The sequence below is a fragment of the Nyctibius grandis genome, chromosome 17, assembly GCF_013368605.1.
Source record: "Nyctibius grandis isolate bNycGra1 chromosome 17, bNycGra1.pri, whole genome shotgun sequence".
NCBI classification, from domain to species: domain Eukaryota; kingdom Metazoa; phylum Chordata; class Aves; order Nyctibiiformes; family Nyctibiidae; genus Nyctibius; species Nyctibius grandis.
The window spans coordinates 6,473,814-6,501,458 of record NC_090674.1 but is presented as its reverse complement, the minus strand read 5'-3'; the positions used below and the strand labels follow the sequence as shown (position 1 = coordinate 6,501,458).

At 47.2% G+C, this 27,645-nt stretch overlaps 1 protein-coding gene across 2 annotated transcripts; it reads left to right on the top strand.

Annotated features, from left to right (window-relative positions):
* Nucleotides 1–4,724: 4,724 nt before the first annotated feature.
* Nucleotides 4,725–27,147, top strand: LOC137671589 (Golgi integral membrane protein 4-like). Of its 2 annotated transcripts, none has more exons than XM_068415188.1 (14): nt 4,725–5,396; nt 8,572–8,646; nt 9,350–9,399; nt 11,059–11,112; nt 13,150–13,300; nt 13,819–13,901; nt 15,946–16,101; nt 16,233–16,511; nt 17,188–17,345; nt 19,827–20,035; nt 20,427–20,494; nt 20,801–20,965; nt 22,099–22,170; nt 23,004–27,147. In XM_068415188.1, the coding sequence occupies exons 1-14, from the start codon at nt 5,210–5,212 to the stop codon at nt 23,112–23,114; spliced, it is 1,818 nt and encodes a 605-aa protein (XP_068271289.1). In that variant the 5' UTR covers nt 4,725–5,209; the 3' UTR covers nt 23,115–27,147. The 2 variants fall into 2 exon arrangements, with proteins under 2 accessions (XP_068271289.1, XP_068271290.1); XM_068415189.1 differs by having other exon boundaries at nt 22,099–22,183; nt 23,004–23,101.
* Nucleotides 27,148–27,645: the final 498 nt, after the last annotated feature.

The following is a 27,645-nucleotide window of genomic DNA, read 5'->3' as shown; positions in this document are numbered from 1 at the left end:
GTATCAGACAGTGCGCTGTAGAACCAAGTCTGACAGGCAGCGTACTAACCATCAACACCCCTCATCATCTGGAGAAGAGGGGCTTGAACTAGTTTGCCCTGACAGGGCTTTTTTCTTGTCTAAATTATACAAACAGGGCCAGGAGAGACACTTTCCATGAGGCTTGTTATTTAGTGTTATGTAAGAAACAGAGTTTATATGACTATAATCACTCCTTGAGGTTGAGTTTGCAGGCAGTGCTGGCTACAACGCGCATTTTTGTGCGAGAGCTGAGGGCCTGCGTGCCAAATTGGCTGTTTGTGTGTGCAGCCACAGGTTCTGTGAGAGTAACAGGCACTTCTGTGGATTTTCTCTCCAAATATGGCCTCTGGTATGTGTGCAGGGAAGCGAATGAGCAATAGCACTGTAAGACTTCTGGGCTGGTCAGACATGTAGAGCTGGAAATACAGGCAGGTAACAATTTTTCACATTTAGAGGTCTTTCTGTAATTAGCTTAGTGTCAACTTGATTGTTCTTCTGGCATCTCTGCTTGTAACGTGACACAGAGACAAAAGAAGAGGAGCCCATACCACCACAGACTTGGCACCTGATGCTCCAGAGCTGAGCAGAGTCGGAATCCTCAGGTCCTTCAGTTCACGAGTGGAGGCTCACAAGCCCTGGGGACAGGCTAGTCACACCCTCAGCTGAGTCCCAAAGGCGTGAAGCTGTGGAGGCTTGGGCCAGACACGGCAGCCCTGGGACAGTTTAGGAACACAAGGTGTCTTTGTTCTCTAGGGAGAAAGGGGGGGCTGATGCTAGAACCCCACTGAGAGAGGCACTAGCAGCAAGTTTAGCCGCACCTAAACAAGCCAAAAAATCTTTGCTAGTTTGCTATTGTTTTCTGCCAAACTGCATTTTTATTACCTTTGGGAGCTGGAATGTTCCCTGGCTCTAATAAAAATGGCTGTACCTTGGTAAGGCAGTAAAGACTTTGTGCACATGTAAAGGGCACAAGCTCCCCTTTAAACGGCTTCGTGTGTGTTGCAGACACTGAAAACAAACAGGCAATGGAGTCACAGGGCTCTAATTGTAGTGTCACATTTTCTATGGAGAATATGCTCTTTGCCCCTCCTTGTTTTGTTTTGTCCCTTTGAAACCAATTCTCACTGCCTTTGATTCAAAAGGAACCCAGCTGACTCGGGCTCAGAACAGCTTCTTCTCACTCAAGGCAAGGCATCCTCTTTGCAGGAAGATTACCAGTCTGAACTGTGAAAGATGAGGTGGAATTAAAAAGTAAATATGCTTCCTTTTTCTAGAGGAATTAAGATGCAATACCTCACATTGTGGAGCTTTTTTGTCACTGTAAGTGCTTGGAATATAGATTGGTTTTTGAAAGAATAATGAGTTTCTCTCGTAATGCTTTGACTCTGGGAGCTGATATTTTAAGGAAAGTACCAAGTAACACGCCAAAATATCCAGACATCAACCACTTTCTGCTGGAATGTTCCCCCATTCACATTCTTTTATACTATTCCCATGCCCACAGTTTGCTCAGCGCTTGTCCCTAAGGTCTGACAAGGCTGTGAGAGCATCAAGATTTCTTGAGAGCTCGTATGCTTACTTTTAGGCATGGCACAGCAGTGAGATGACTCAAAGTACATACGTAAGCTTGGGAAAGATAATGGAGATAGCTGAGCCAACATGCCAGTCTAAGACAAAAAATAATTTCAACAATGCATTCTGAAAAATGGTCCCGTCGGCTCCCTGGGGCACCCTCTGATGGATCCTAATTAGAAGCTGTCACTTCTCATTACGGGAAGGAAGGAACGGTTCAGTTTTCCCACCCCTTAACCTTGGAGAGCCTGAGATGAGAGCTGCCCCTAGGAATTGTTTAATTTAGGGCACTTTCACTCCTGCAAGAAATTAATTGGGAGTTTCTGTGTGTGGCAGGGCAGGCACCTCCAGGAGGTGCGTGACATGCAGACACTTCTAACGTCGTCAGTTCAGGCACATACAGGCACAGATGCCCACTGGAGAAAACTTCATTTTTTAAACATTTGTGCCTGTCATTTCTCATACACCAGACTCCTGCCTCAAGCTCCTCTCCTGCTCAGCCTACACCCTCCAACATTATTGCACTGGGTTCCTAGAGTGGGTCTCCCTGGGAGGCACTTGCAAGACCCACAAAGGCTGTAGGGCTACAGTGTCCTGCGTAGCCAGTTTCAATGGGTTGTGGATGTTGCCAATTTCATCAGTAGGTTTTTAAATAACTGTTGTGAAACTGCAACCCTGAAACAATAAAGCCTCCCCTCTGTCTCCTACTAGCACATTCCTTACATACATCATTTTCAGACACTTGGTTTCTTGACAGCATTTACGTAACCTGGCTGAAAACACTCCCACAGCCGATTAAATGCCTGCTATGAAATCCAAAGCTCTGATTAAAGGGATGGAGCTTTCCAGGACTGCAATATCTGCGCAGATGGTTGATACTCATGGCTTGCTCTATAGGGGGAAAAGTGGCATTTTCTTTACAAGTCTATACAGTCGGAGCTTTCCCATGGGAATCACTTGTTTTGCTCAGATTATTATTTTAAAGCTATCGTCAGATGCGATCACCCACTGGATTAGAGGAAGCAAAAGGAGATGATCAGATAATCCCTGAGGCACAAGGCGTTTTGAGTTGGATTTGAAAAGAGCTGTCACCTCTGGTCAATTTGTCTAGCTCAGGGTGCTTCTCTCCTCATCTGTATCTTCCTGAAAATACTCGTGCCTAGTGGCTGGAGACCTTTAGAGGTTGTTCAGCTTTTCCTGAAAACTGGAAAACGTCTTAAAAGAGTAGCTAAAGCCGTGGGCCCTTGTATTTTTTTTTGATGTGGAAGAACAGGACCGAAGCGGAGGATTTAATCACTGACTGCAGGGGAAGTGGGATCAGCTCTCAGCTTACTGGGATTTCACTGGCAGGCCACCTAACAGAACTACTGGCAAAGCACAAGCAAGAAGCAAACCCTTTGGCTCTTTGCTGGGGCTGTACTATTCACCTGGCCTAGATATGGTGCAGAAATATGGAGCTAAATCTGTAACTGAGTTTATTACAATGTAAAGGGTAAAGTGCTAGATCGCAGAAACTTTGTCAATCAAAAATCTTTCTCAGAGAGACATTCCCTAATTCAGGATTTTAACCTTTTCCAGAGTCCTCTCTGTCAAAACCTCAGAAATTCCCAGTGTTTCTCAGGCAGCAACCAGCACATGAGGAAGTAATTAATGAGAGCAGGAGGGGGGAAAGAAAAAAAGAATGTGCTGAATAGAGGCAAAACAGAGACTCAAATCCCTCATCCCACAGGCTGCCTCCTCAGTCCTGAAGATGCAGACAGCAGACATTCCAGCTCCTGACAAACAGCCTGAAGAGATGCTGAAGCATTCAGCAACATCCCAGGACGTTGCTGCAAAGACACAGTTGGACAGTGAGGCTGCCTGATGCAAACTGTGTCGTGCAGGTGGAGTGTCACTTGAACTGAGGATGTGTGAATCAGCAACAAGATTATCCCTGGTCCTACCTGCAAATGATCCATGGCAGACACAGGCTGCATGAAGCATCACATTAGTGCTATTGTGGTGTTCAGAAAGAGCTAAGCAGCAAGTCTGGAATAATTAGTTAATTCATTAAGGAAATTATATAATGTTTTCTGGAAGCTGCACTCAGAGCCAGGACTGTTAGCCAAATCACCCGCTTTCCAGTAGGCTGAGTCTCACCCTTGTTCTGGCAGACACCTCAAACGACATACCAAATCTACTTAAAATGCTTGGAAAAAAAGCACCATAAAAAAACTTCATTACTTTGGATAAATCATAACTTTACAGGAATGCTGTGCCTCAGTTTTCCCATCTGCAAACGAGGGAGACAGGAATGCCATTCAACTATTTCCCAGCAGTACTGTAAAGCTCATTTGATTAACATTTATAAAACTGTGCATGACTCTTGGAGGGGAATTGCTGCTGAAGAATTAATTGTTATGATTGTTGCTTATTCCCCAGATGCCTGAAATATGAAAGTTGGCAGAATTCCGGAGGAAGCATCCTTGTGAGCTGAGATAAGCGATGAGCCAACCTGACAGTCAGGCTGTTGGTGCAGGCAAGATTCATTACAAACCTGGGGGTCTTAAATAGTACATCTAAGCTCAGAACATGGTCAAGGCTCCAGAAAGCTTTGAGGTTTTAAAGCAATCATTTGAAGATGTCCTCCCTGTTAATTGGTGCAGGTGGCCCCCATCTGCCTCCTGTGACCAGCAGGTGCCGGCAGCGGGGGCCGTGGGTTTGGCAGGTTAGAAAAGGGAGGGGAAAACAAACACGAGGGGGAGGTTGGTGGCTCAGGTCTGTTTGGGGGAACGGGGATGTTGTTCTGCTTGGCCCCAGCGCCCCGCCGGGGCGGGCCGGCAGCGGAGGAAGGGGATGAGCGGGGAAGAAGGTGATGAACAGGGAGGAAGGTGATGAGCGGGGGGAGAGACACCCCCGCAGCACCCCGGGGCGATGCGGCTGCGGGCCGGGTGCCCCAGGGCGCTCGCCCCGCACGCCGGCAGCGGGTCCCTTCGGGGGAGCGCCCGGGGCTCCGGTCCCCCGGCCCTGCCCGCCGCCCCTCCCGCCCCGCAGGGCGGACCCGCCGCCGCCGCCGCAGCCCGGATGCCGCCGCCGCCGGTTTCCTGGCCCGTCTCCCGGCCCCGGTGCTGCCGCTTCCTCTCGGGGAGGCGGCGGGGAGGGGGCACAAGGGCTTCTCCTCCCGCCGGGTTATTTTTTCCGGTCGGTGCTCCAGAGCGGGAGGTGGGAAGAGCCAAACGCGGCGGTACCCCCTGCCCGCCCCCCCGCCGCTGCAGCACATGGGAAGCAAAAGTTTTCCTCCTCCTCCTCCGCCGGCTCCCCTCGCCCTCCGCCCCGGCAGCCCCGAGCGGGCCGGTCCCCCGGAGCGGTTTGCGGCTGAAGGATGCGGCTGCCGGCACCTCGGCTGCTCCCCCGGCCCCCGATCCTGCGCTTCTCTCCCACGGGCAAGGAGGAATAAAACGTTTCTGGAGCGTCTTCGGCTTCTCTGAGGGCTGGAAAGGAGCGAAGGCGAGATTTCGATCGCGTCTTGCAGAAGGATCCGCGAATTTGCGGAGGAAAGGGGCTGTCGGGCAAAAATAACCAGATGCTTTAGCAGCGCCGGAGAGGCAGCGCTACATCGTTCTGCTTCGGCCCCATCATGGGCACTGGCATGTGTTCGAGGAGGCAGAAGGGGCTCCTGCAGACCGGGTTCTGCCTGGTGACTGTGGCGTGTTTGGGCTCGGGAGTTTTCATGTACAACCACTTGCAGCAGAAGGTGCGGAACGCCGAAGCCCTGGCCCAGAAATACAAACAGCAGCAAGAAGCGCTGTCTGCCCAGCTCCAAGGTGAGTGACCTGCTCCGTGTGTGTGTGCACACACTGTCTGAACTCCCTCCCTCCCAGCGTGACCTCCTGGTGGCTTTGCTGCACAGCCCAGTGGCATGCAGGGTGCCTCTGTGGAGCAAGGTTCAGCTTTTGGCTTTAAAGAGCTCTAAGAAGGCACTGTCGCCTATTTCCTTCCCCCCCCTTTGCTGTCTAGAATTAGAACAGCCTTGAGTGTGAATTGCTTCTCACAGCAGCAAGGGCAGTGGAGCATGCTGGATTGGTGACTTCAGCTGCGTCACGTCTATTCCACTTCTCCCTGTAGTTCCCTTTGGACGTAAAGATGAGTCCTATGTCATTCTAAATGTGAAGCGGTAAACATGCAAACAGGGCTTAGGGAGGCTTGTTGGGCAGGCTCTGAGATGTGGCTCCGCTCTCTGGTCCGCAGGAGCATCTGGCCAGAAAGTGAATAAAGAGGCAAGGGCTCCGTTAGTAAAGTTTGTCGTCATACTGCCTGCTGCCCGTTGCCTTTGCAAGGAAACAAACCCATCGTCTTCTCAGGAGATTGATCTGTGACTAGAAAAGCCTTGCCAGCTTGTTTGGGGCTGATAGATGCTGCAGCACAGAGCTCCCTAAAAAGCAGGGAGGAGGAGGAGGAAGAATTGGCTTTGCTGAGCCCGCTGACCAGCACTTGGTTCCTCTGGCAAGAGGTGCCAGGAGACCAGAAGGCAAGTGTGATATGTACATCCCCCCTTTCCCTCCTCGTTTGTCCTCCTTACATACATGTCTGGCTGTGGGAGAATGATATTTTAGCCCATGGAGAGATCTCAGGAGGGAAGGCTGAGGGCACGTGTTACTCCATTGCTGAATTCTTACCTTGTCTTGTCTGTCATTCTAGCCTTCCTGCGTCTGCCAAAGCTACATTTCCAGCACCTGTCGCTAGATTTGGAGTCTCTAGAGAGATTTGCTGAGCTCCCTGGAGAGAGGTTTGGTGGGAGTCCACTCTTTGGTAGCCAACAGCTCTGTGTGTCATGCTGGAGGATGGGTTGGTTCTGGAGTGCCCACAGAATGAATTTTATGTGGACAAAATATTGTTTGCCTGTTGTTGTAGTGACTCAAGGTCAAGAGAGTCAGTTAACACTTATTCTTCTAACAAGTGGGTTTAGATTATAGTGTTTAAATCAGGAGCTCTTCCTCAGGCTAAAATCAAATGTGGGGTCTACATTATGACCTCTGTTGACATATCCAGTGACATTGTTTCTATAGCCTGTATTGCTGGGGAATTCTGCAGATCCCTGTCTCAAGGTATGTGCCTTCTAGGGTTAAATCTCTTCTGATGGCTTTGTGTGCAGAGTTGTAATGACAATGTAACACTGTACATGCGCTGCTGGTGCTCAGGGCTGTGTATTTCCACACAGGAAAACTTGCTTTAAAAAAACAATCTTGTGAATTGATCTGGTGCGTGTATTTGTTCACTGCTGTTATCTTACATTCTGTTTCCATTTCTTCTTACTCTATCACAAGGCAGTCACACAGCTAGAGCTCCTAACATGTTGCACAGTCCCAGCAACAGGGATTTCCACCTGCATCCTGTGTTTCTGAGATGCAAGGATCAGCAGGGCAGAAGTTAGCCCACATTCCTTTTGGGTGTGTCAGCACCTCTTCTCTTGAAGAGAGGGGCTTGTTCTTCAGAGAATAAGATGGCAGTGGTAGCCTCAGGGAACCCCAGTGTTGGGAAAAGCAGGCTCAAGCAAACAACTGAGAAAGGTTCGTAATATTTTTTCCACCTAAATATGTTTGAATGGCAGAGCTGTAGCCTGTTGCTGGGGTTTCTAACCCTCTGTCAGTCCTCCCTTTCCAAAATACAGTGGTTGCCATGGATACCCTTTTTATTTTGAGAAGACACTTACTGGTCCAACAGTTTTAACAAAGGCAAAGCTTCCTTTTGGATTTGGCTGGTGGGAGAAGCCTAGCGCTTGGTGGGTAGGAGCCACGTTCATGGAAGTCTGAAAGTGCAGTGGTACCTTGCACAGTGGCCGTGGCTCCTGTGCTGTCATCTGCTGTCTTCTGCTGGCTGCACGCAGGGAAATGGGTCTCATCTACTCTTTTAAAATAAGAGCAAAGCAGCTGCTGACTTTGCTATAGGGTAAAACACATTGTGAGAGAAGAAGAAAGGGAGGTATTGTGTGTGGGTGACCCTGCCCAACCTCTTGCCTGGTGGTTGGTACCCATTGTCCTGCCCAGCCCTTGGTGCTGCACGCAGAGGTAGCTGTTTGCTGGGACCCAGCAGACCCTCTTTTCCTATTGCGATCCAGGTGGAATCCAGGAGGAAAAATCTGCTTGGCTTTTCTGTGCCTCCGTCTCTCCTGTTTCTGCTGGGTTAAAATCACCATCCCTCAGGAAGCTTCTCTGGCACCTCCATTTGTCACGTGGCTGCTGTGTGAAGCAGCCTCGTCCCTCTCCCTTCTCTGCTCCCGTGCAGGGTACAGATGCTCTTTTGTGTGTGATGGGAGAGGGAGCTGCTTCACTCACTTTGCCTCAGTGGCCTGAGGGCCAGCTCATGGTTGTGTTGTGGAAGGGGAGAAAACGTCCCTCCTGCATGCTGCTGATGCCTTTACAGAGCAGGTGACCTGGAAGGCTCTGGCTGTCTTGAGCCTGGTCGTGGACTTGGCCTGCAAATATACAGTTTAGCCCCTGGCCACTAAAGCCAGCTGTTGGGCTTCGCAGCTTGGACTCCAAAGCAAAACCTGAGTGCAAATACTCGCAGGATGACAGACCGGTGTGTTATATCACGAATATCCATTGTCTCTGGTCCAACTGTCCCCACCTTGCTCCAGACCGTCTCTGTTCACAGTTGAAGTGCAAACAGCTTGTAGCTGGACCTGAGCCTTTTGTTGTTCAGGACATCAGGTACCTGCATGTATTTCAGGACTTTTGATTTGCTCAGTCTGGATTTTTCATGTGAGCTACTGTGTGCTTATGCCTAGAAACCTGGAGTTACGCAGGCCATTGAATGCAGGAAGGGCTCTTTGGCCCAAGTCTGCTCCCCTGGGCACTTGCTGGCCCAGTCCACGGCAGGATTTGAGGTCTACGTGTGCCCCTGGTCGCATGACCTGCGAGAGGCCTCTTTTGGGGAAAAGAATATGTGGGAAGAAAATTCAGGGTTTATCTCATGCTCTGCCTCTTTCTGCTTCCCCAGTTGTGTACGAGCACAGATCCCGACTAGAACGGTCCTTGCAGAAGGAGCGAGGGGAACACAAGAAGACAAAGGAAGGTGAGTCTCTTGCGTGGGTGGCTTGTCCATTGCTCATGGGCAAAAGGTGCTGGGAGATGTGTTCTGTTCTCTTGTATTCCTTTATATGTACTCAGTCTAATCTGAGAGTATCAGTACCCATAACGTGGTGTTTGAGCACTAAGTAATAGCTAAACCTGGCACCAGACCATGCGTTTTTCTTGGAAATAACGTACGCTTGCTTATAAAATTGATCTGAAGATGCTGAGCTCTAAAAGTGCTTAATAGTATTAGCATCGCTGCACTCTATAATACATGGACAATACAGACTATCAGACCCTTTGAAGCTGATGTGCAAAAGTGGATATATGCATGCAGGATATTTTAAGACCATGAAATACAACAGGAAGTAGAAAGCTAATCGATTAGCTCGGGTACCTTTCAGTGGAGTAGTGTGCTTGGATGTCAGCCCCCTTTGCACCTGAGTGTCGGTGGCAACTTAATAGCTTCAGTTTTATCTTCAGAACTGGTATGTGGAGTAACAGCAGCTCTCATGGAAAATACTACCATCTTTCTGAGGGCATTGAGTGGAGTGTCCCAGCAGCATCTGCATTCCAGCTTGTTGAGTTGCAGCCTTTTGCTCAGCAAGGGGCCAGTTTCTTCCTTCCCTCCCCCCAACAAAATATAAACCAGATCCTTGTTAAATTCCAGCTCATTAAATTGTCTTCTCTTCTTCCATGTCTAGATTTTCTAGTGTATAAGTTAGAAGCTCAGGAAGCTCTCAACAAGGAGAAGGTAGGTATGGTTTATTCCTCAGTGTGTGTGTGTGTGTGTGTAATAATGATAAAGACTTTTCTAGTACCACCACAGTCATGAGGCCAGTGCTGCTGTCTGGAAGGCATGAAAGAAGACGAGTGTGTATGGTACAAGATGAACTTTGGCTGACTCCACCTTGCAAGGCTGTTGGTCTGTGAGGATTTACTTCACCTTCGGGAAGGACTGTGTTGTGCTAGAGCTATTCTGCCTACACTCCCATGTGTGATAGATGACTTGATTGTCAGCTCCTGGTGTAGCAGGGATGTGAAAAGCCCAAGAAAGGCACAGAAATGTCCCTCCCCATTATATGGCCTCGCTGGAGTTTGCCTTGTGCCATTTACCCAGTAGCACAGGGGAAAAAGCAAAATGTTTTGGTTAAAAAAAGTATTCATGCTGATGCAGAGGGATGGAGGGATGTGCAGGGACACATTTGAACAAGAGCAGTATCAACAGTTAAGCTATCGGGTAGAAAATGCCAAGGCTTCTGCCTTCTCCTTTGGCAGGGAAAAGGACTCTTCAGTGAGGGTTAGGAAGAAATGTGTCCCTGGGTTACAGTCTGTCCCATTCACCTGAAGTTATGAGGCTGATTTTATTCCTTTCTCAGAGCATCTGTTGATGAGATGCTGGAGAAGAGGAATTGCTCTTAGCTTGCTCATCTGTGGGCGAATGTCATCCCGTTACAGAAAGAAACTCATGGATGAGTATGTGAATACTCTAACGGCTGGGCAGCTCCCTTGCAATTTGTGCTCGTTTGCTGGTAATATTTCATGCCCTATTGAGTATTTACCATGTAAATTAAATTGTGGGCTGTAGGGGAAATCTCTGCATGGTGCTTAGTTTGCACTTCCACGGTGCTGCTTAGTGTCTCGGCCATCCTGCTTTAGGCTGCCCCGACACAGATCCCAGCAGATGTTTGTAAAGCTGCATGGAACGGGGAAAGCTGCAGCATGTTCCCTCTCAAGTGCCACTGCTGCTGTGGGGACGTGAGCACAGGTGGCTGGTGGCTTTCACACCTGCTGCGTTGAGGTGCTGGTGCTACAGTGAAGAATGGTACCTTGGGGACGAAGGGGAAGAACGTCACCCTTAGCGAGGCATGAGCAGATCTGTTAAACTGGTACAGACCCTTCTGTGGACACATGTAAATCCCTCTCTGATGCTGGTTGGTGTCAGCCGAGCTTAGTTTGGTAGCTGTACCTAGTTACAGGAGTTTGCTTTAGGCTTACTCGGTTGCTTCGTGATCAGTTTTTTGTTAAATGGTGCAGTTTTTGTGTGTAGGCGAAAGCCTTGGCTCTGGTGCTGTCTGCCTCCTCCTCAGCTGCTGCAGAGTGCTGAGCCTCCTTGGGGGCTTTTACTGTGCAGAGCTCTTTCAGTGTTGGGCCCATCCTCGATAAAGAACTGAAGACTGGGGAAAACTACTCTGAATGCGAATCAAGAGAGTGCAATTAATTAGCTGAGGCTGCATGTTCTGCTGGTCACCTCAGGAGGCTCGTTCCCAATCACCGCGTGTGTGCCTGTGTGTGTGAAGGGGTGGTGGGAACTTGGTGGTGGTGCAGAGGCTGGGCAGGTGCTCGTGTGTGCTTCTCCCTGCCTTAGGTTATCCTGGGATCTAATGGCACCGTTGAATCTTTTTCTTTCCAGCAAGACTCTATGAACAGATACGGAGCCCTCAGTTCCCAGCACAAGATACTGAAGGTAAGGGAGGAGTCTGGTTTTACGTACTCACCATCTACTGCGCGTTAAAGAGTGGTAACTCTGGGAAGAGAGTTGGTGCTTTCGCTTACCAGGGGTGCCTAGGAGAGACCAAGGGTTTCCTGCAGCTCGTGCCAGCGCGGAGGGAGGAGACCACACCGAGGTGTTGATCTACATTCCTTCCTGACCGTTCAGCTTCAGGGGAGTTTCCTATTTATTCTGTTGGGCTTTGTATCGGATACAGCCTTCACCTACACCCCATTTCAATGGTAGCCTTTGTGCAGTTTATCACACAGGGCTTCTGTTGTTCAGCGTGTTCTTTTCTGGGTCTCTCAGTGTGAAAATAGGTCTATTCATTGTAGCTTGCCCTGTGGGCTAATACAATGTATTCCGGTCCATGTAAGCAGCTCAGAGGGGGGTGGCTTATAGCATTTTATAGCTTATTGTGTGCTCTACCTGAATCATATCTTGATGTTACAGTTTGCTTTTGTTAGAGCAATGCAACTGTGGCTGGTGATGGTGGGTTTTAAGTGTTTTTAGTTAGAGCATTGGCAGTGAAACAGTAATTTAATTCTGGGATGTAGAAAGAGGGCAAGGTTCCAGCAGCCCTTAGCACCGCTGGGTTGTATTTCCTGAGCAGAGCTGGACCTCCAGCTGCCTGGCTTTTGGATTCAAACTTCGGGAAAAGGGAAGTACAGTTCTGTCTCTTGGGTATTATCCAGCACTGCGGATTCTGGGAACACTTTGCAATAGTAACGTTGCTCTTCATAGCAACTGCAGGCTGAGCAGAGTGCTCTGGTTTGCTTGTCTCAAGGGGACAGTGAGAGCATTTCATCCTGGCTCCCTTTCTCTTGCTTCCTTTTATGAGGGGGGGGAATAATCTATTTTTTCAACTACATTTACAGCTGCTGAAAGACAGGCCAGCTGATGGAAATTGCTGCCTGAGCCCAGAGGAGCTATTGTGTGAAAGGGCCAGGGTTCACCTGTGAGCCAGTCAATCTGCATATGTAATTGGTGTTGACAAACTGAATGTGGAAGGACTCTCTAGGTTACCATGGGAACAAAAAAGGAGGTGAATTCTGGTTCAGTGGGTCTGAGCAAAAGGATGTCTCGGCATGTTTTGTTCTTGGGCTCTGCAAGAGGGGAGGGGAGAACAGCTCTTCAACCCGCTTCTATCCGATGAATTCTTGGCCTGCTTGAAAGAGCCTGTGGTCTTGGGAGAGTCTTGTTATCCTGGTGTTTTATGGCCGTGAGTCCCACGTTACTATGGGGAATGTGGGCTCTCTCTAGTCTCACTGTGTGAGAGGGTGCAGTGTTCTTGCAAAAGGTCTCCCTCCTGTTCTAGCAGCCCGGAGTGGTGGGTGGGAGAAGAGCCAGGCTGTCAGGAAGCAAACCAAGCAGGGAGAACAAGCTGAGTGTTTAGGTGTCCGTGTGTCCGAAGTGACGAGCAATACCTGCACACAGAGGAGATGGGAATTAGACCTTAGCCCTGCTGAAAGGTGAACTACTCCTGTAGTGCAGGCTGGTGCTACGTGCAGCATGAAAACTACCCTTGCAGGTGGTGATGTCCTTCAGCATGTCTGGGACTCTGGAAAGGACCCTGGTTTTGGGCAGTGTTCCACAGGCATTTGGTTTGATATCAGCAAATATTATAGCCCACATTGCTCTCACAGAGCAGGGTGTGCAGGGAAGTTGGGAAGGAGTAGGAATAGTTCTTGGCAGAGTCCCAGAGTTTCCATCTCTCTTTCAGACAGGAGTGGACTTGTCACCACATTCTGCTTCCAGTTTAGTGATTTCCAAAGAGACCTCCCAAACCACTTCACAAAGCAGAGTTTAACTGGCATTTCACAACCCTCCTGAACCACTGAACACAAAGAAATGTTATTGTATCTGGGATTTCTAGCTACCTTATTGGAGGAACAAACATCTCTTCTGCCTCCCCAAGCAACTTATTAAACAAAGGCACTCGAGTAGCACTTGGCAATAGCTGAAGTACTCTTCTTCTTGTACTGACTCTTTGTCATTTCTTTTCTTATTCAGAACCAGCATGAAGATGTCAAGAAGCAGCTGCTTGACCTGCAGCTGCAGCACAACAGCTTGAAACTGGAACATCGTAAGACACTGGAGACCCACAGTCAGAAATATGCCCAGCTGCAGCAGGAGAAGGACAGCGAAGTCACAAACTTGCAGGGTGAGTGTATTCTTGTAGCTACTTCATCGCTGCCAACCTGAAAAATCAATAATGGATAATAAGCTGAGGGTCTTACCAGGGTGGGAAGCTTCCTGTTCACATCTTTAACCCGGGCCCTGGTGCAGCAGACTTCCCTGTGAAGCGGGTCTGGTCCCTGGAGTCCATTCCAGAGGCTGGTTTTCAGGGGTTGGTTGTTTGTAGAGCTGGGGTAGTTGGAGCAGTTGGGTAGGGAGGCGGTTCTGTGTCACTTGTTGGGTCTGGGTCATGTTCTAGCTCCCCTTATGGGTCTAGATAATGTTCTAGATTGCCAGCTGGGCCTAGCTATCTTTATGGTTCTAGAGAAGTTCTAGCTCACTTTATGGCTCTAAATTATGCTCACTGCGTGGTTCTAGAGCGGTTCTAGATCGCTGCGTGGTTCTAGAGACCCATTCAACTACACATCTGGAGACCGAGGGCCAAAGTTAACATTGCACAGGAGACACAGCACAATCCAGAGCAAATTTCTTCTTCTCTTGCAGATACAGTCTTTAAACTCAGAGAAGAGAGCAAGCTGCTTCGGAAGGCCCATCAGGAAGTCCACACTCAGCTCCTTAGTGCCCAGGTAATCAACAAGGGGGTGTTTGTGGCCACAGGGAACAATCTTTCACTGGGGTCTGGGTGCACCATCAAATATTCTCTAAATAATAAATCAAGTCCTCAATTACTCGTCAGCAGAGCACCCTTAAAATGCTATTTCACTAACTGTGCTGCACTAGAGGAAGCCATCGGCAGTTCAGGTGCCCAAACTAGTGCATACTCTAAACAGCATTAAAAAAAACTTGGCTAGAGATGGCTGAGGCTACAGAGTCAAACGCTTGAGACTGGAAAACAATGGTGGCAGCTTTTGTGCTGCCAGTCTTAAATTTTGGCCCCTTCAGTGTTGTGACCAATGGGAAAAGTAGTTTGCAAGAAGTAGCTCCCTGTCATTTCTTGCCAAGATTAAGAGTGAGCAAGACTAAAAGGATTTGTCCTGGGTGTGGGAGACAGGGCTCAGCTCCCTGCTCTAGATGCACTAGGCAGTCGTGTAACGAAGTTGTGCTCCAGCCATCTGCCTGACTGCTATTTCTGCTCTTACAGAAGTGGCAGTGGCTGATTGCAATGATTTCAGAAAATACTTTGGATCTTTTTGACAACAAGCCTAGTGTTAAATCTTAGTTTTCTGATCAGTCCTTTGTAGTGTCTGTGTGTTTCATAACACAAAGGTGAACGGAATTGCATTTGCCTTCAGTGGGGCAAGATGCCACGTGTTAGAGCAGACACCCACAAAGACTCCCAACTTCTTCATCAGCACTGCAGTTCTTCACTGCAGTATCGATTTGCACCGAGTAACCTTCTGGCAGGTGAAAGTTTAGAGGAGTAATTTGCATTCTAGATGACATGTTCATTTTCCACGGGTTCAAATGTGTTTCCCAAGCCCTGGCCAGATCACTGAGCCTGCAGTAGCTGTCGTGTCAGTTGGTCTGCCAGGTAAAATGAGGCACGGAGGCATCGAGTGATGGATGCAGAGCTTGCTGTGATGGGGTACAAACAGTCTGTGCACTGAGGCTAGTCTAAGCTCTTGCCCTCTGGGCTGACCACTTTGACAGGCTCATGATGGGTATAAGTTTTGCTTTCATCTAGCTTGTTCTGACTAGAAGCAGCCTCCTACTAGCTAGGGCTATATCCCATGAGCTTGGCTTCCTTTTCCTTTCCTCATTCCTTTTATGTTAGCTTTGCTGAGTTGTTTTGTTGGGTTTTGTTTTTTTAATGTTAATTTAAAGGTCAAATTTCAGGGGGAAGAACTGAAATCAACAGAGCCTGCTCAGGAATTAATTTCCTGCTAAACTTTCCTTGCTGCTTGGAAGCTTTCCTACTCTGCTCAGTCCCTAATTTGGTCCATTTCCAGGTACCCTGGCAAGCATATGAAAAGCTCCCTCCCCTCACTTTCCTATAAATAACAGGGGTAAGAGTGAGGAGCTTTTCCTGAGCAGCTTTTTCAAGCCCTACTTTTCAGGCTTGGAGATGGAAGAAATAAGCTGCAGTAGAGAGAAAAGTGTTGCATTTACTTCACAGTCTAGGAGAATAATTTTTCATTTGTCTTGCAAAGTAAATTGAATTGTCAGGTAGGATTATGTTAATTATGTCAGCCCCACCAAGACAAGCACATCCATGGAGAAATGCCTCCACAGGAAGAAAAAAAAGCTGCCCTTGAAAGTACATGAGTGTGAGGCACAGGAGGAGAGGAAGCCACACCTGACGAGACCCAGGATACAATTCTTGTGCAAAGGCAGGAGTTATGTCAATGGCTCATGCACTAAATAGCATTGGTCAAAGAATCGGTGTTGTGGGTCAGCACTTCCAGGGTAAAAACCTGCAAAAAAATAAGATACAAGACTGGCAAAGGGGAAATACAGAATATCCATGAAATCTGGAGGGAAAGCTGAAGACTAGCTTGGGCTTGTCATTAATGGTTGTGGAATATCTCTGGCCTTTCATACATACGAAATATGTATCTTTAGCAGTATATCTGTGCTGAACAACTAGCTGTAAGAGTGGCTATTCCCAGCAAGGAGTTGTTTAACCCTGTTACTCTGTGAGGTTTCTCTGTACCCCTCTCATCCCCTCAGGCCCAGATGGAAGAGTTCAGGCAGCTCAAGGAAGCTCTACAGAAGATGCCAAGCTTCAAAGGAGGAGGAGCTGGGAAGGGGCAGCAGCAGTTCCAGGTGCTGAAGGAGCAGCCTGTGGCACCAGTCAACAGCCAGTTGCAGCTCATGAGGCAGAAGGTGTGGTACTCTCAGGAAACCCCAGGGAGGAGAGTTCTGCAAGGCTTCTGTGGGTTTTCAGCATGGGGCTTTGAACGGGAGGTCACTGAGCTTGCTCCTCAAAGTTTGCTCTCGTCCTTTCGTCCTTGCAGGCTTTTCCAGTCAATCAGGAGAATCGTCCTGTTGGGAACCCGCTGGCATCTCAAGTCTCTGGGGTTCAGAAGCAGGCAGATGGCCCTCTGCTCCAGGGCCAGAATTTGTACAGTAATGATGGCCTGAGGCCGCAGGCTAAGGTGCTCTTTACCCATCCAGCCCCAGTGCAAGATGCCAATTCACTGCCAGATGCTATGCCAGCCTGGTCAGCAGGACGTGGGGATGGCCATGTGATGCGATTCACCCGCACCATGAACAGCCTACCAAACGGGAACCCAGTAAGTTTTGCACTCTTAGTGCTTGGTTTGTGTGGCCCTTGCTTTTGAAGCTCAAAACTATGATGTTTGTAATGACATGCATATGTGCATTCCACTTCCCTGATGTGGAAACTGTCCTGGCCTCAGGTTTCAGACTCCTGTATACTCTTAGAGTTTGTGGTTTAGTGGCTGGGCTCAGATGAACAGGCGAGGGTTCTTCTGGATCCTGCCAGAGCTGCAAAGAGTAAATCATAAAAGCAGCTCCCTTGCATCCTGGGGTGATTGAGAGTGAGCTTATAGAAAGCAAACCTCTAAAAAAGGACAATAATTGCAGTGTGGTTAGACTATAATTACAGTAACTATTTTAATGGCAACGTGTGGGGTTTTTAGAGGTGGCCGTGTTGTTCCTCTTTTTTTTTTTTTGGAGCTTCACCTACCCGAGACAAGCTTGGGTCACACAGGACCCAAATTACTTCCTCTTGACTGTGTGGAAGGAGAAAGACCTCTTTTACTGCAGGCTGGCTGGACAGGGCTGTAGATTTGTTCTGGAGCACTTCTGAATCTGTTGTTCTTTGGCAAAGGATCTTTCTGGCCCATAAGCCTGCCCAAACGCAAGGGAGATCTGCAGGTACCTGATAAGCGTAGGAGCTTCTGTATATCCTTGTGTATATTGAGTATGCATGTGTCTTCTCCGCAGGACCTAAAGATGGTGATGCGCATTCAGGTGAAAAGCAATGAGGAAAGCCAGGCTCCCAGATTGTCACTCTCCGACCTGAAACAACCCTCTGCAGCAGAAAAACCTCGGACGCCGGACAACCACCACTCTACAGGGAGCAAACAAGTGCAAGTGCAAAGGTTGGTGAAACAAAACTCCCTTCTCCTCTCAGCGTTCAGGCTCTGTAGGCTGCCTTTGTGTTTGAACTGTTTGGTAAAGTGTTTGGGTGGGGAGGAGAGAAAGAGGAGTTACTGCTGCGTGAGATCAGGTCAGCATGGATTTCCTGCTAGCTATTGTTTTGCAAACAGAAGAAATCCTGCATGATGGAAGCGACCCATCTGCAGCAGCAAGGGTGGCTAAAAAATTCCTTCAGTTTCTATAAATAAGAGGCATTAAGTTGTATATTAGAGCTGCAACTTGCTCATTTTTTCCACTAATTAATCAGTAATCTGCCAAGCTCTGCAGGAACAACCAGACATTGAAGATCTGAAAGCTGCTCACCTCCAAGGTTATATGGTAATCTAGAAACAGCAGGCAACCAGCCCCAATTAGGTACTAGAGTTTTTTTCCAGTTTTGCTTCTAGGGCAAAGACAAATTCCCAAACTCTGTATTCTCTCTTCTATTTACTTCCTCCTAGGGCATGGAGCTTGGGTTGCTGTTGCCAGTGCGCTTTTGAGGTATGCTAGGGATTTGCCTTTACAGAGCCTGATTAGAACATGAAAAGTCAGACAGATCTGAGACCTGTGATCCCAAAACTATGGGTTTTATCCAGAATGGGGTAAAACAGTTCACAGCAACAGTTTATGCCAGAAATGACACAGCCAGAATCCATCGGACAGCCCAGACTTTAGTTCTGTCTATATTCCTGCATACCTGCACTTGAGATGATGTAGTTTGTATCAACTTCAGCTTCATCTGGAGAAGTCAGATCAATTCCACCATATCAATACAAGGATCAGGGTTTACAGTAAAAGACTTGGAACTGGTGCAATCTCCTGAGCTTAGCTGAAACCTTGGTATTAAAATTCCCTGCAACCTGGGGCTGTTGCTTGTATCAGACATCCTCAGCACAATGTGTTCTCCAGACCTGTTCTTGGGGTAAATGGGAGGAGAGCTCTGGGGAGGGGAGTCCCTTGGAAAGGGCAGAGGTTCAGAGAATGGCATGAACCTACGTGTTCCATGCAGGTAAAATGGATAATTCCTACCGTATGTTACTTGTATTGCTGTAGTACCTGGGAGTCTGGTCAGGGACCAGGATCCTGTTGTACTCGAAGCTGTACAGGCACAGGAGAAGCTGTTTACTGTCTCAGCAGCACTCACAGAAGACCAGCCTGTTTTGCAAAAGGAAGAAAATGTCTTTTTGAGGCTGCAATTCATCAAAGTCTGGCCATAATCCAAAAACTAGCTCTGAAAATAGTGCTTCCTCATTTAGCTTATTTATCCTCTGTGTGTGTCCAGGTCATATCTGGTCAGTTTACTGGAGCAAACAAGATTTAATTTCTGTTTTATCTGTATGGAGGAGACTTCCGGATTTCATTCTAAATTCAGCCTGATCCTACCCATTCTTCTCTGCCATTTTTGTTAGTTTACTTAACCTGTCATCTTCCCAGGTCAGAGGTTGTGCTTTGCGTATTTCTTTAAAGGGCAGCGTCCTCCCCACACTGCTTTGACAGAAAACATCTGCATGGACACGCAGAGTAACAGCGCAGAGGATACTCTGCCTTTTTACAGGGAGGGACTTGTGTGGGTGTAACTGAAGGAGCGGGTTGAAGTTGTGGTGGCAGAAGGGCCTTTCCTCAGCTGTCTAGAGCCTAGAGAGGATGTGAAACAGAAAATGCAAATATTGGACTTGTTTGACAAATGATTTCTGTAAGGACAGAGATCATGGTGTGTTTGGTGTGCTTTTCTTTTCCTGGATCTGTCGTCATGAAATTGCTGAGCAGCTGGAGGCTGTTATTTACACTGCATGAGACTTGTGATAAGGAGCACATAAACCAACTTTCTCCGGAAGGTGTCAATGCCAAGAGCAATAGAGTACAAAAGAGGCCATGCAGCCAGTGCCAAGAACTGTTGCATTGGGTGGCTGAGACCAGCAGATTCCGGATGAGCTCTTGATGGCTAGTTTGCATTTTGATGGTTTTATAATGGGGAAATCTGAGCTGAAGGCTGGGGTGTGATTTTTCTTAGTGAAAGTTTTGTGTGGTGGTAGTATGCTGGCTTTAAAAAGCTTCTAAAGCCACTTGCCCTTTCTCAGCAGTTAAATGTCTTAAGTAGACTTTTAAATCTCAGCTGGCTCATGTAGCAGGACCAAGCAGTAATCCTGGTGGTAACTTACTCAGGTTAAAAGTTTTTGTTACAGTCACTTTTGTGAGTCCCTGTTACTGGGATTCCACCCCTTCCCTTACCCTTCTTTGTTTCTGAAGGTGGCCCTGAATTAAGGATATTATTTGGGATGAAAACATTCCTTGAGTAACTAATGCAATCTGCTGGTTTTGCCAGAGAGTTAAATTAGGACAAACTTCTGCATGTGTTGGAGGTTTTTCCTCTGCTTGCCTTTATGAAATATCTCTTAATATACTGAGGCAGGGGGGTTCTGTTTTGTTTTGTACCCTTGTTGCAGCTGGAAAGACATAGTTAACAAAGTGAATGCCCAGGTGGATGAAGAACAAGTGCAGAGGTACCCAAAGAGCCTTCATTTTGATCCCCAGCCTGGGCAGGAGATGCAGAAAGGCAGCCCCCAGCCACCCAACCAGAAGAAAGGGGAAGAGCATCAAACAGCTGATCGGGAAGGCGAGAAGGGAAGGACAGATGATGAGGAACTCGAAATGGGTATGGTTTCCCTAATCCTATGCTGTACAGTACTAATTTATTGCTAATCAAGGCGGGGAGCAAGAAAAGCTTGCTGCTTGTGTTAAAGGAAAACCTTTCAACTCTTGAAAAACTTTTGTGCCTTTGTTGTCCTTGGTCAAATGAAAAGCCTGGACCATTTTCCATTTTTGTTCCCTGTCGTCCTGCATCCTCACACATTTCCAAGGTAGTGGACTCAAAATCTGTGTAAGTCAATTCTTACTTGAAGAATTGCTCTGCCTCAACCTGCAGGCAGGTCAAGACAAATCCCTGCTTGGCATAGAGTTAATACAGCTGCTCCCCAACAATGGGAATCTTAACTGGTGATGCTGGCTTTGAAGAGTACACTGATAACTGTCGCTTTTCCTTACAGATGCAGGAGTGATTGAGAGAGAGGAGAACTTGCATTCTCAGAAAGAGACTATTGTCCAGGAGCCAATGGTAAGTAGTGCTGTCACGCTGTCGTCTGGATGCAACCAAATAAGAATCCAGCTGTCCCACTTAAGTCAATGCTTTCCCAGAAGTTTCTATAACATGCAACTCCAAACTCCTTGGTTCTGGAGGGATTCAGAGGGATAATGAAGATTGGGGTTTTGTTTTTAGAACCACTAACATGCTTGAAGAGAAGTGCAACAGAAGTGCTGCAAGCCAGCACTTCCTGCGTGCTGGTGAAGCCAGGCTCACCTTGGCCTCTGTCTCCCAAGGGGATATCCTGCCTGGTATTCACAAGAGGCTTTTCTTGTCCAGATGCCAGATGATGCTGCAGATCCTGCGCAGGATCCCAATAACCAAGGTGAGGATGAGTTTGAGGAAGCTGAGCTGGAGAGACCTGACTTCGAAGAGAAGGTGGGAGGCTTGGAGAAGTTCAAGGAGCCCAGCGTGAAAGAAGAGTCTAAGGAGAAGCCACTGAAGGTGACTGACGTGAGGGCAGGGAGCAGGGGCCAGGGAGAGATTCCTAGCTATGAATTGGGGGAGGCAGAGAACTTAAGGACTCAAAGGAAAACATCATGTTCCTGGATGGATCCATAATCCCACTGCAGGGATATGGCAGGCAGGAGAAACCTCTTTCTGAGAATCAGTGGGTTGGTCAGTACCAGAACTTGTTCTGGCCCTGTCCTCTCTGCTTGTTGAAGTCAGCCCTAGCATTTGCAGCACCTACGTGGCTGGAGAGACATTGACTAGGAGATGGCTCACTCCACAGCTGCTACTGCAGAGGTGCTGTATCTTTTCAAGCCCTTCAGAGACCAAAACCAGAGACAATAATATGGGCCTGTGCTCCGGGGTCTGGTCAGAACAGCCCTTGCTGCTCCTGGGATGGGTATGCAGCAGGCTCTTGGCAGCGGTGACACCACGTGAGAACTCTGCCTCCTTGTTTGCCTGCTTGCAGATGGAATCCATTTATTTTGCAAAGTGCTTCTTGCTGTCTGAAGCCAGACACTGCATCAGGGAAATGTTGGCTTGTTTTGACAAGCAGCTGAGTGTTGCTTGTTTTAAAAAGGAGTGTTTTATCTGTCAGGCTCTAAAATCATGATTAATAGTGAGGTTTAAAAGAAAAAAAAGAAATCCAGGCCAATGAAATCAAACAAGAAAGAGATGCTGGCACCAACAGAGCAACACCTCCTTAAGATTAGTGAAAATGTGGAAAGAATTAGTGACATAAATACCTGACTTTGAGATAGGGCTGTGCTGTGCTCCCTAAAGCTCTACCATAAATAACTTGTAGGTTCCCTGCAGTCCTGGGACCTGATGCAACAGCAGCATGTGCAAGGGTCCTGGCCCTGGGACCTTCCTGCTGCAGGAGAGGCCTCTCTCTCCACAGTGGAAGGAGCTGGGCAGTTGCTGCCAGCAGGTGGGAAGAGAGTCTGGATGGAGAAAGTACACATGGAGTTTGGGCTGCCTCATTGTCTCTCTGCTGCCCCCCGATTCCTGATCTGTAGCCCAATCTTCCAGACCTGGGTCTCTAATGCAACAGAGCTGTCTCCCTGGCAGGGAATGGAAGTAGATTGGGGCACTGTCGACAGTGTCTGACTTCGTGTGTTTTTCAGGATGCTGGCGGACCTGCCAAGCCCAGGGAAGACCCAATGGATGACTATCAAGAAGATCAGGAGCAAGAAATTGTACGACACCAAGGTTCTTCCTCTTTCCCTCTCTGGTGTGATTGTTACCTGAGTATGTTGGTAGCCAGGAGCTGCTGAGTATAACTCAGCTTTTAGGAAACCAGATGTGAGCACTGACTTCAGTTTTGTCTCTGCCTGCTCAGTGAGGTGGGTCTCCAGAACAAACCTGGGGCCTGCTTAGCCCTGCTCCCTTTTCTTTTTCAGGTGTTCAGAGTGCCCTTTATGCTCTGTCTCCCCTCCTCATTTCTTTCTGCAGCAATCTGCAGGCTTTTTCTGCAGTTTCAGTGTGATTGCTGAGGAGCTGAGGGTTTGGGCTGTCTGCTGGGAATGATGGCGGTGAGGAAGTAAGGGGTGGGCAGAGCAAAGCTGATGTCAGGGGCTATCCTTGCCCTGTGATCAGATCCTAACTTGTACACTGGGTAGTTGGACCTAAACGTGCCAATGGAGGCTGTGCTGGCTGCTGCACACCGTGGGTGGGGTTTGTTACACAGTTGTAAATGTGGTGGACGTAGGGTGTCTTCTACTTGTGTAGCAGTGGCAACAGGCCGAGATATTAAAATCACATTCTAATGCCAGGATATTACATGTGCTTAAAATGAACTGGCCGATCATGACAACACAGGCTTCTTGCCTCTGTCTTGGCTAAGTGGCTTGCCAATGACACTTAAAGGTCCCTGGCAGAGATGGATTCTTCCCTGTTTTCCTCAGTTTCCCAAGCTGGGCTGGTATGGTAGAACAGCTGTACTCAGAAGCAGCAAGGTGTGCTGATAGTTAGGGTCTCCTTTTCCAGGCCCTGCTGATTTTTCCTTCTTGGCTGTTCCCTCTCCACCCAGGAGGATCATGGAGGTGAAGTGGATGACAATGATGACCTGGAACTTGTCCAAGACCAGAAGGACCACGCAGGCATACGGGGAGCTGATGGCAAGAAGGATGACTACTACTGAAAGATGCTGAAGGAAAATGGAATATGCTAGGAATGAGGGGATGGGAACTCCTCCTGGGAACTGGCTCCTGTATTAAACACTGCCCAGACCAGACAACGGCACGAGGAGATAATTGTCTTCGCAGGCACTGAGCAGGGTACTTGCAGATGTGCATTACAGCTACGTGTGTGGGGCCATTGCTGCCTCTCCGGTCAATAGCATGGAAGTGCTCTCAGACTGTAGGAATGATTTTATCCTGCTGCTTCTTTTAGAAGCACTTTTTGATTTATTGTGTTCTTCACCTTCTTGTTTTCCCTATCCCCTCCCAAGCTGGAGAGTTTTTCTTATTTTCTTTTCTCAGCGGAGGGGTGCTTGAGCTGGTCCCGGGACTTACTTGACTGATTGCTAATACAAAGGAATCTGTCTTCATAAAATACTTTGCTCAGTAGTGTTTCTTTAGAACATACTTTGCTCCCATCAGAGTAAGGTGGAGAGGAAGTTAGCCTGCTTTGTGTCTGGTTTTTAATTGGCAAGTTGGGTATTTCTACTGTTCTGTTGATTCAGTCGATTGAAATCTGTGGTGCTTTACTTAGTCTCCAAAACACAGCTTGCCAGACCTCAGACAGAAAGAAGGAATGAGTCAGCTGGAGTCCCTGGAACTTAAAATGGAGGCAGCTGAACAGAGAATGGGCTTCATCATGGTATCTCAAAGCCTGGGACCTGGGTTACTCATATGATCAGGGCAGAGCTGTCCCATCTCCTACCTTGTGCAAGACCCACGCATCTGAGATGCCTCCTACTTCCTCATCACAATGTTAGAGGTCCTGGACTCTGGGACCTCACTCATCAAATGCAGCTTGTGGTTGAATGTCATGACCTGATAAAAGATCAGAGGAGAGATCTTTGTTCCCTGTTCCCTTTAGCTGGGCTTTTTTTAATCCCTTGTTTTGGGGCATATTTTGTAAGCACTTTTAGACACTTGGAAAAACAATATTTATCTCCCAATAAGCTTTGTCTCTTTCATTCAGACAGTATTGATTTTTTTTTTTTCTTTCCACTGATTCTAGTGGAGCTTGAAATTACCATGTTATAGGACTTTCTGGTTCTTTGGTTTTATTCAGCTTGTGTTTCTTACCAGCACAATCAGCTGTGCAAGTCAAACTCTGGGGCAGACTGGAGTAGTTGTAAGGTTTGGCTCTCTGCTTGCTTTGTGTGGAAGCAACAAGAACTCAGCTTTTGCGGATGCTGCTCTTTCTAGAGCTACAGCATCGGGTCAGCTGGATGGCACTGCTGGTTATTATGGAGTCCAGTATGATGCAATACTTCTCAGCCTCCACTGTCTGCTACAAATGGCATGTTCAGATCAGCTGGAGTTGCAGTTACCAGTTCAGATGCACCCTGCTCAAAAATGCCTCCAGTTCTCAGCTGGGCGGGTAAGATGTCGTTGTTTCACAGTGCGACACAGGATCAATGGCATGAGCTTCAAACCTGCGTGCCCGAGCTGCCCCAGTGACACAGGTAGTACAGTTACCTGTCTGCTGAATTTCATTCACTCCTCCTCTGTGCTTCTCCTCGCCTGTGACTGTCAGAGTGTGTAGGTTCAGACCTCACCCAAGTGAATCAAGCGCTGGAAATAGCAGCCCAGTGGGCATGCTGAATCAGAGAGACTGCAGGAGCTATCTAAATTAGGAGGCAAATTCTCTGCTTTTTGCATGTCTAGGATGAGTAATCCCCAAAGTTATGACTTGGAGGGAACTGTAGCAACTCAGCCCTAAATGTAAAGCTGCCTGCTAGGAGGATGCTTTAGCAACCATATGTCGCCTGCTGCCCTTAGCTGAGAGCAAAGCAGCTCTGCTCCAGGGATCGTCTGCCCTGGCTGGGTCCAAGACTAAAATTAGCGCAGTGTTGCATAAATTGTTGGCTGTGGGTGGTTAGTGCTTCCTTGTCTGGCCTATAGCAAGTTGTCCCCGTTCTAATACTACTTCACTGTTTCCTCTAACAGGAGATGAAACAGGAGACAATAAACCCAGTGGAGGAGAACTAGAAAAGCAGCAAACCTGTGGTGTTGGGTCTGTGTGAAGGCCTCTAAAGCCATATGGGATGTTCCTGATTTTGATTTGCTGCCTGGGGCTTCACTGCTTAAAGCAAGTAATGGTGTTTTGGCAGAGTGGCGAACTGGTGAAGCAATCTGCGTGAGAAGTCCAGGCTGAGTTTTATTGCAGACTGGGGCACAGGAGAAGGTCTTGGGAAACAGCTGGATTACTAAGAGCAAACAATGAGACAAAGTATTCACACGAAGCCAGTGCTGGCAGACTGACCAGGCCAAAGCATGTGTTTTTGCTTGTCTCTTGCATAAATAATTCTCTTTTGCTTAGAGACACGGTGCAAGGCCAAAGGACAGTGCAGGATAAGGTGTAGTTAACTTGTAATGCTGTTACAAACTTTTCGATGGGTTGCTCTTTATTTTCCTTTGGACTCCAGCAAGATGATGTAGATTAGATTTCTGTAAACAAATATATTTCCAGGGTTCACGTGATGCCAAAGTATTAAGTGGTTTGGCCACCTCTTTAGCCACATGACGAGAATTACTAGTATGTTCTATGCCCTTACAAATAAAGGCATGGATGAGGAAAACATATGCATATCAATTAGTTAAATGAAATCTCTGTTTAATAAAGACTACTTCTCTGTAATCCACTTCGTACCTGGAAACCTGTCTAGGATTATCAGGCTCATTCATTTACACGGCATTTTTTAATTTTTACATGGCATTTAAATTTTTTTTTAAATGTGACAATCTAATAAGAGTTTAATGAGCTGTTTTCTCTAAGACATCTGAAATAGTTGGAGGAGAAAATGCCCCAAACCCTCACATACTGTAGGTGTGAACTGTCTGCATTTCCCCAAACAGCAAACCTGTTCCAGCCTATAATGACAGAACCAGTTATTCTGATCATAATATGTAAATGGCTAAATGGAAGTCAGCATGCAGGTACACTGCTGCCTTGCGTGAGTCAGAGGTTCAGGACTCTTGAACCCCCAGGGAAGAGCATGATGATCTGTTCCAATTCCTGGTAAATTTGGCAGTCATTGTGGAGAAGGACATTTGAGGAGGCTTCCAGAGCTTTCCATGAAATGAAGTATCTCTGGTTAGTTTGTTTTTCCCTCTTTTACAACTTCAAATGCAAGTATGGACTTAAGTCCAGAGCTAAGTGGTATGGCACATGCAATCAGGTGTCTTCACTGCTGTGCCAGCCATTTTCCTTTCCTGTACCAAATGCCAGACCCTTCTGTTGGATCTCTCGACAGAACTCAGCACGCTTTGCATGGAGGCTGGTGCCAGATCTCTTCCCTCATCACTGAAGCAGTGACAGCTCTGGCATGCAATTTGCTCTTAATAGTTTTTAGGAGAACTGCACAAGGTTGAAGGAGGCAAAACTTGCTTAGTTTGGCTCCAACCGTCTCCTCAACACCCACACATTTCCCAGAAAGGGCTGTCAGATCTTCAGTTTTGCATCCTGGCTGGAACTGCACAGGTAAGTTTGCCTCCACCACTGAGAAGTGCCTTCAGCAGCACAGCACGTCCTTTTGTTCTGTAATAACCAAGTGTTTTCCGAGTCGAGCAGCCATTACTACAACTTTAGCATCCTTTTCTATTCTGATCCTATTTTTTCATTGATTACTATTGATACCTCTTGGTATAAAAATTCTAGCAACTTTCTATAGGCTAGCAGACACCCTCCCCACCTCAACATTAAATTTGGTTAAAAACTAGCTGTGGGAATAACTTATAATACTTGGTATTGTTAAATTATGTTTAAAGATTTCCTTAAGAAACCATATACTTTAAAAAGGCAAGCCTTTCAGATGGGAGAAGGCGTCCTGATGTGAGACCATTTGGTCATGTTGATGTTCAGAGCATCTAGAAAACAAAACTCTTTAAACAAGTCCCGCATTGCTGCAAATTACACTTTGTATATATTTAAGTAACACTTTCAACGAAGTCTGAGGTGTATGATTTGGGTTTGTTTTTTGTTTAGGCTATGAAAGAAAAATAGGCTTCAGAATCTTATTTTGTTATATTTTAAACTTATATAAGACAATAAACACTTTTAAAGGAAACTTACAAGATCTACAGCTTACTATGTATTTCCAAATAGGTAACACAGTGAAGAAAAACTACACTGATGTCTTTAGGCACATTTCTGGGGTTTTTAATGGTGTAACTTGATATTTTTTTTACTTTACAAGTTAGATATAGACAAATGCTTATGTTCTGCTATAAAAACTGGAACAGGACACTGTGTAAAACCTGATCAAAACACAAACAAAAAACCCTACACTTTTTTGTGTGGAGTAAAATCTGCAATTCAGAAAAGACAGGACTTAAAGCAGCTTTTACCACCTTAACTGTTCATTGCTTAGGTTAAGTAGGTGTTTTTATTATTGTTTCATTAGATATCTTTTGTTTCCCCATCTAGACAAGTCTATACGTTAGTGTAAATCTTTCTAAGTGTCCTTGAAAGCATTATGGTGTAATGGTAGGATGGAG